At 26.6% G+C, this 8546-nt stretch overlaps 1 protein-coding gene across 1 annotated transcript; it reads left to right on the plus strand.

The window, feature by feature from the left end:
• The first annotated feature begins 360 nt into the window (after positions 1-360).
• On the plus strand, positions 361-8344 carry LOC145837288 (transmembrane emp24 domain-containing protein 2-like). Its single transcript, XM_082945094.1, has 4 exons — positions 361-552; positions 2555-2750; positions 4825-4935; positions 7830-8344. Exons 1-4 carry the CDS (start codon positions 376-378, stop codon positions 7952-7954), a joined length of 609 nt encoding a protein of 202 aa, XP_082801220.1. The 5' UTR covers positions 361-375; the 3' UTR covers positions 7955-8344.
• The last annotated feature ends 202 nt before the right edge of the window (positions 8345-8546 follow it).

The following is an 8546-nucleotide window of genomic DNA, read 5'->3' on the forward strand; positions in this document are numbered from 1 at the left end:
AAGATGTAAAAAAACTTTGAAATACAGTGTAAATTTTTTCAGTGAAAGTTTAATTCAAAAGCACTATTCTGGTTTGATTTAAATTATTATAATAAATACAACTTGTGTAGTCACATTATATTATTATTAATTTAGTCAGGAACACATGGCATTTCATAGTTTTAATTAGTTTTATTTAGTTTTTTTGTTGCACTAAAATAACTCATATTAGTTAAAAATGGTAAACATTAAAAATAATAATTAATACTACAAATAAAATATTATGTACTAAAGAATAGCAAATTTTGAAAAATCTTAATTTAAAATGTTTACTATTAGATCACATGTACCAATACAAATTTCATAATCATTTTCAGAATCATACATATAAATACAATGAAACTATTAGGAGCGTTGTTGGCACTTGGCTGCCTGTTGAACGCAGCAAACGCCTACTTCATCACGGTGGACGCCCACGCCGACGAGTGCTTCTTTGAGGAAGCCAAAACCGGCACCAAGTTGGGACTGACTTTCGAAGTGGCCGAGGGTGGCTTCCTTGACATTGATGTTTCAGTGAGTGCTTTGTTTTAATGACATGTCTTTTAAATTTATGTTGAATTGTTTGAATAAAAAAATAAAAGTTTAAGCTGTTTTGATTAGTAATCTTTTTTTTAATAATTTATGTTTTTGTTGCCAAATTTGCTGTAAAATAGATGTAAATAAATAAAAGCTGATTAAATTTTAGTATGTTTATTTTTGCTGAGCTTTGATGCTTTCCTAAAATATTTTGAGTTTGTATAGTAGATCTTTATCATTAATTTTCAAGTATTATTTATTTTACTGAAGTAGTAGTTTTGAATAAAAACATTTAATATGTGTTTTGAGTCAAATTAGTTAGAAATGATCTAGATTATATTTTACACAGTTTTATAAGATTTATTTAGTTATGTTTTAGACACACTTGTTTATTATAACTTTTATAAATTTGAACATTGCTTTTCTTATTCAGATAAATTGCTATTTAAAGTTTTATTTTAAGATTTCACAGTTTATAGTATTTATTTATTTATATTATTATCATTTGTAGTATTATTTATTTAATTATTTATAGTTTATACTATTATAAATAAGTTGTACTTGCAGCATAGTTTATAAAACCTAATAACTAAGTACTGTTGACAACTTCCTAAAGTGGTCTGTAATATCTATCAAAAATTTTATTTAAATATGTTCAAGTAATATAAATTTAGTTGTATTAAGTTTGTATTATTTGCTGTTATGTTCTATTACTATTTAATAACTTTTTAGATAACTTATCATGGTATAAAATTTATGACTTTAACGTAATTAAAATAACTATGTGTGATTTAGAGAAGTGAAAAAATATTGCTTGTTTTTAAATTAATCTCCTTGAGTAATTTTTTAAATTGGTAAATTTAAACTAAAACTTGAATAGTTATGTTTTAAAAGTATAAACAGATAGTAAAGTTAAAAGAATAAATCTAAGCTAATAGTTTTTATTTAACAGACAATGTTTTAGATTTTTGTAAACTATAATTTCTCTGAGTGTTTAGGGCGTACTTGTTCGGCCTTGTTTCTTTCAAGCTGACCTTATTTAGTATAGTTTCTATCATACACTCTAATTTGCTAAAGTTTTAAATAACTTTTACTTCATATGTTATTCAAATCAGTAAATCCAATAGATTCCCTATGAAATGCTAAAACTAAAATAGCAAAAAAAAAAGAGTCATCTCAGTTTATTTATACCTTCTGCTAAATTTTTTATGAAGTTTTTTTTTTAATTCTACACATAGTCCTTACTAATATTTTAATCTAAAAGTAAATGAAATTTTTTATTGTAAATTATGTTTCTTAGTTCTGCTTATTTTTGAAACACTACTTATAAAAGAAAAACCAAGTTGATAACTTATGAAAGTTAAGTTCTACCACTTCATGTGTGTTACAAATCAAAACTCGTAGCAAAATAGTATATTTAACAAAACACCTTACTATGCTTATTTCTAATAACATATGTATTAATTTATATTGAGACTTCGTATTATTTTTAATCACAACTTAAAAAATTTTGTAGTTTAGTCAAATAACCAAAAAAGTTTATAAAACATAAGGTCGTTCTAAATTGTAAATTAGCAAATTATAGATAACAAAATGGAACTAACTAGTTTTTATGACATGGTAAAATTGTTTTTCATATAACAGTAAAATCATTTTAACACTTAAAGATAAACTGTTGCCTCCAATCCACAATTATCTACGTTCTCCAATACATAACTACACTTACATAGTTTTGATAATCACATAATAAATAACTTTTTACACTTTAATGAAAATTTTATTTATCAATAATATAAAAACTTTTTTTTTGTTTCACCCCCACCAACTTGCAAGTAACAAGACAGGGTTATTCTACAAACCAATTATATAACCATTATAAAAAAAAATTTTAATTAGTTGCTCTCCACCCAAATCACTGGTTACAACACCTGACATGGTCCTGTCCTAACATTGTAAAATAGTTTGTGCATACTTTATGAAAAATATTTTCCCCACACAGGTAACGGGACCGGACGGCAAGAGCGTGTACAAGGGGGCGAAGGAGTCGAACGGGAAGTACACGTTCGTGGCGCACATGGACGGCGTGTACAAGTTCTGCTTCGGCAACCAGATGTCCACCATGACGCCCAAGATCGTCATGTTCAGCATCGAGGCCGGTGGTTCGAACGATAAGAAGGAAGACAAGGAGGACGCCGGTTCGTAGATCATTGTTTTGTAAAGTAAAAGTTTGCACGTAAGGGCGTAGATGGGGTTAATCACCTTTTTCACAATTTGGTCTTATTTTACTGAGTTTTAATTAAGCTAATATTTGCATTTTAACAATTTTTTAAACCCAAAATAATTTTTAAGATATAGCCGGTCAAAGTCGGAGACTACGATAGGTTCCTTACGTGAGGCCCAAACTAAAACTTTTTACCACCCAAACCCCCTATGCCCTTAATACTGTTTTAAGATGCTGGTAATGTAATTATTACATAGTTATTCAGACATCGTTTTTCCATCTGGTTTATTTCGTTTAGTAAAAATGTGCTGTAGATATTTTATAAAAGATGCTGACATATAAAAAATATTTTTACGTTTTTAGAATTAAAATAAAAATAGCTTTATGCATCTTGAATATTTATTAAATATAAAATTTTTATTCGATTGGTAATAAAAAGTGTTAGGTATACGAAAATATTAGTAGTGTAGACTTTTATTTACACAAAAATATGTTATTCCAAAATCTACCTATTTGTATGTGGACAAAATAAATTTGATTTTAAACAGTTAACGAAATGTGCTGGTTAGAAGTTAAATTGAGTTAAGTTTAAGAGTTATTTAAAACTCTAAATATTGTTTTTAGCAAAAAGTGTTCAATGAGATTTTTTTAACAAGTCTAATACTTGTATGTTCATTAGAGATTTCTCGGTTACAGTTTTCTGTTATTAAATTAGGTTTTTATTACAGTTTAAATGTTTTAAATGAAAGTATAGACAGTAGAACAAACATCTCATATAAAGAAGATGCTAGTTGAAGTAATTATTTTAAGTTTAAAGTTTTTTTAAGCTTGATTTTTTAGTTCTATTTATCTAAACTATTAAGAATTTATTTAGATTTTAACTAATTTTATTTTTATGCAGAGAAAAAACCGGAAGCAGGTATGTGTTTGTTTAAATAAGTAAAATAAAATATAGCTTATTTAAAGTAGTGCAGAGCAGAATTCTAGCATCGATACTGTTGTTTAATTTTGTAGATACGTTTTAAGCTTTTTCCATTGCATTTGATTTTAAAAAAATGAGTAAATTGAGCTTTTTTATAAAAATAAAAAAAAAGGTCTTGGTTTAAATAATTTCAATTATTATCAAAAACAGGTGAATTTGAAATAAAATAAACTCTTTAAATTTTCTGAACATTTGTTGATCTGGTTTATAAATAAATTTGTATAACAAGAACAATTTGCACAAAGAAGCCATAAGTAAATTTTTTATAAAACTAAATTAAAATCATTTAGTTTTTGCAATTTTAGTTTTGTAACTTTCGCCATTTTATTAAGTTATTTTTAAGATGTTTTGCTTAACACATGTGGGTTTTCATAAATATTAATATTAATTCAAACATTGATATACACAGGGTATAACTCAGAATAACTCAGGCTAGAGTGAACTTTTTGAAAAAACTCAGACTTGTTTTTTTTAAATTTAAATTTTTAATTTCCAAATTTCAGGCTATTTTGTAAAAAAAAACTTCAGTTTTATCTTTTTTTATAAAAATAATGATTTTTTAAGTCATTTTGTTATAATTTTAGCACTTTAAAATATTAAAGCGTGGTTAACTGTGTTTTATATATTTTTGGCTCTTATTAATTATATTTTTGCTTTTCTTATAAACTCAGGCTAGTTCTTTGTTAACTCAGACTGGCTTTTTTCGCCTCAAAAAGTAGTAAAGCCTTCATGTATACAATATACAAATACAGTCTGCATAGAAGCCATCGGTTAATATTAGAGTTCAGCTTATTTTTTCTGAACTGTATATTAATATATACAGGTTTGTTATAAAAGTAAAAGTTATTGTTTTATTTGAAAACAACCTAATTATATACTATAGTTTGTTAGTTTGTGTTTATAAGGTTATATTATAGTTACATTTCTATTCCTAGAAGTAATTTAAAATTTATCTGCCACGTAAAAAAAAATCATTTTATTTAGAAGTGTTCAACAATATTAGCAAATAAACTATTCAAGTTAGGATGACAAATGTTTATAACAGTATAATGATTTTTACATGCAGAAAAACACAAGAACAAATTGGAAGACATGATTCAAGATCTTTCACTGGCCATGACCGCAGTCAAACACGAGCAGGAGTATATGGAAGTCAGAGAGAGAATCCACAGATCTAGTTTGTTTATTTTATTTATAACAATTTAATAATATTTCTAAAAGTAAATAAGGTTTAACTTATCGTGTATTAAGAGATTGATAGTTTCGAGTTAGTTGATTGGTTTGTGATTGATGTAAATTCCCTATCAAATTACCAAGATCAAATAACTTCATTTTAACCATGAATAGTGGAGTTTTCTTTCAATTCTTTATTTGACAAAAGTTTTAAAGTAAATCTGCATACAATAAATTTACATTAATAACTTTTTCAACGACTCAGAATAGTTAATGTTAAATGTAAGTAATTTTTCAAATGATATACATGTTGAAATTTTAATGCTATCAAAATAATAGATAACTTTTAACAAAATGTTTTTATATGAACTAATATACTTGAATTAACATATTTTTTTAGTGTTTATTGTAATTAAAAATTCTACTGAACTCTTTTGTTTTAAGGTGCTACCAATGTTTTTTTAGAAATTTTTTAAGACTGAAATTTTTCCATTTCGTGTGAATACTTGCAGTTTTGAATGACATACAAAGTTTTAATAGGTTTTTCGATAAGGTTTTTTTCAAATTCATTTACTAAATGGCCCGCCTGTCAATTTAAACATAATAATCAACAGCATTTTTAAATAAAAGTTTAATTTTAACAATAACATTTACTTGAAATACTTAACTTGAATATTGTACATTTTTTCCGTTATAAACTTTAAAATAATTTATAATTAGTTTTTCTTAAAATAATTACCAAACTTTCTTACTTTAGCTTTATGTATATCAGTGAAAACTTCACTGAAATATGTTTAAGCCTTACTTCTGTACTGAAGTTTATAAATTTTATTTAGATTTAGAACTACATGAGTAAATGATTTGTTTTTCTCTTACGTAGAGTATCACTTTCCTACAAGTCATTGCTTTAAATATACAGTTGCTACTCATTTGTATTCCATTCAAGTAAGATATTTTTTAGTTAACTTTAATTTAAAAATTTATCACATTAGTTGCAAAAATTTCATTTACTTACTCATATTTTTTGTATGAAAATTATAGGAACAGTTGATTTAAAAAAAAGATCATAATTTTTTGCTTTAAGCTTTTCAAAAAAGTGTTAGTACAAGTTGTTTTAAATATTTCAACAGTCTAATATTCAACGTTTTCCTCAAATTCTATGATAAATTTTTGATAAAACTTATAGTTCCATTTAGTATTTAGTTGTGCCTCGATAGGATTAACTAACTAACTGTGTATATGTAAAATCGCTCAATACTTGTGAATGTGATTTGGTTATTTAATTTAAATGATGTTGTTTTTGTGGTTGGCAAGTCTGATGCTTGCTGTTACAAGCATGCGTAGCTGTTGTATTTTAGTTTGTTGTTGGGAAATATTAACACAATGTTGTTGTTTTAAGCAAGCGCTTAAAGGGTTTTTAAGTTTTGCAGATAAAATTGTTTATAAATCGTGGATAAAAAAGTTTGTGTTTTTGTCTAAAAAGCAACAAAATTGTTGAGATGTTCAAAATCGACAGAAAACATTTTGTGTAGGCAAATGCAACTTAACGTATTAACATTTAATAAAGTATTAAGAAAAAACAATTGTTTTCAATTGAACAAACCAATGCATAAAAGTGGTTAATGGTTTACTTTCATTAAATTATCTGAAAAATTACTCTGTTTACTTTATATTAAGTTTTTTTCACAGTTCTGTGTAAGTTATTAAATAATTAGTGTAAAGTTATTAATAAACTGTGTAAGTTGTTATTTGTAGCTTACGCGTATTTTTCTTTGAGGGAAAGAAGTTCTTAGAAAATTTTTTTTAAGAAACAGTTTTTAAAAGCAAGAACATTATTTAACAAAATTTAAATTTTTGAATATGTGTTTGGAACTAAAAGTTCGAAAACTTACTATGGCATTTTAATTAACTGTAGACAGTTGGAAAACTATTTTAAGGTAGGCATGCATTTTATCTTTTTAAACATTGCAAAACAGTGTTTGCTTTTAAGATTATTTTATACAGTCTAGGAAAATAAAAGTTCAAACGTTGATAATTTTACAAGTAAAAGTAGATAAATCGAATTGAAAAAACCAAGTCTTGGTACTATTTTCTTATTTTAAAAATAAAATCAAGTTGTAATAACGATTGTCTGGTACATGGTGATTTTCGGAACATACCAATACTTTATTTTATAATATTTTACAATATATTTGTTTAGTTTGCAAAATAAATTTTTGAAAGAATAAATTCATATATTTGTTTACTTCAACTAACACTCAAACACATGCTTAACAGTACTTTTACTCAAACAACCACTTTTACTTTTACATTTCGATAGTGAATACCAGTTTTCAATTGACATTTACTCTCGTAGTAATCTTCCGCTCGGGTACGCACTTTGAACCGCTAAAGTGCGTTGAAACATGGTACACACTGGTTTTAGGGTAAAAATAAATCTAACGGGTCCGATTGTATTCTAACTAGTGATGTATCGGACCCGGATCCGGACTTTTTTTTCAAATTAGAATCCGGCCGGATCCGGATATCAGACAAAAATGGCAATATCCGGCCGGATCCGGACCCGGATAGTGAGTCCGGTACATCACTAATTCTAACGGGGTTTTCCCTAATATTTGCTGACTCAAAAAAATAATAAACGAAAATTTATAATTTTTATTAAATTTATACCCTTATCCCTAACCCACTTTACCTGAACATATAAAAAAAATCAGAAAAGTATATTTTTAATAACTAAAGACAAAAACTCATTTTTTGCTGACTCAGCAAATATTGGGAAAACCCCGTTAGGTTACAACAAGACTCCTTTCCCCAAAAGCGCGTTCACACAAGACACACGCTGATATCAAGTAAATTGCTCGAAATACTGCTTGTAATTTTCAAACACCATCACAACAGTCAACGACAACACCAACACGAGGGTGGTGATGTGGGCGGTGTTCGAGTGCATGGTGCTGGTGATGATGACCGCCGGCCAGATATACTACCTCAAGCGCTTCTTCGAGGTCAGGAGGGTCATATAATCGCGCAAGGCGAGGTTTAGGCAGTTTTTATCTACACATGTGTTTTTTCGTACGGTGAGTTTATGCAGTTCGTTTCGTGTTTTGTATTTTGGTTGATATTTTAAATTATAAATTTCCGAGTTTTGAAAATTCCAGTACATTTATATAGGTTTTTTTACTTAAGCTTTTAAAGTTTTTTTATTTATTAAGTCCTTTGTCTGTTTTACTACTTTTTGTCGTTTACTATTTTTCTTTTTTTGCAAAGGAAACTTTGCTTATAATAGTTTTATTTCCAGTAGTATACTTATAATAGTTATATTTTGCAATTTTATATCTTAAATAAAGTGAATTAATTTATAATGTTGTGTGTCGAACTGCTGAGTTAGAATAAACTTTTATTATGCTTGACAATTGTTGATTGTAAAGTTTTAAAAGTAGAAACTAGTATTTACTATGTATATTTATTAATTATTTACTAGTTAATTTTCTATGATGTTGTAGAATATTATACCTCTTTTTTTTTCAAGTTAACTTCAACTATTACTAAAATTTTTTTTTTGTAGTTTTGTCTCTGTTAACATTAAGTATCAAATTTATATGCATAAAAACTGCA

This window comes from Thalia democratica, chromosome 5, assembly GCF_965202585.1.
Source record: "Thalia democratica chromosome 5, ktThaDemo2.hap1.1, whole genome shotgun sequence".
NCBI lineage: Eukaryota > Metazoa > Chordata > Thaliacea > Salpida > Salpidae > Thalia > Thalia democratica.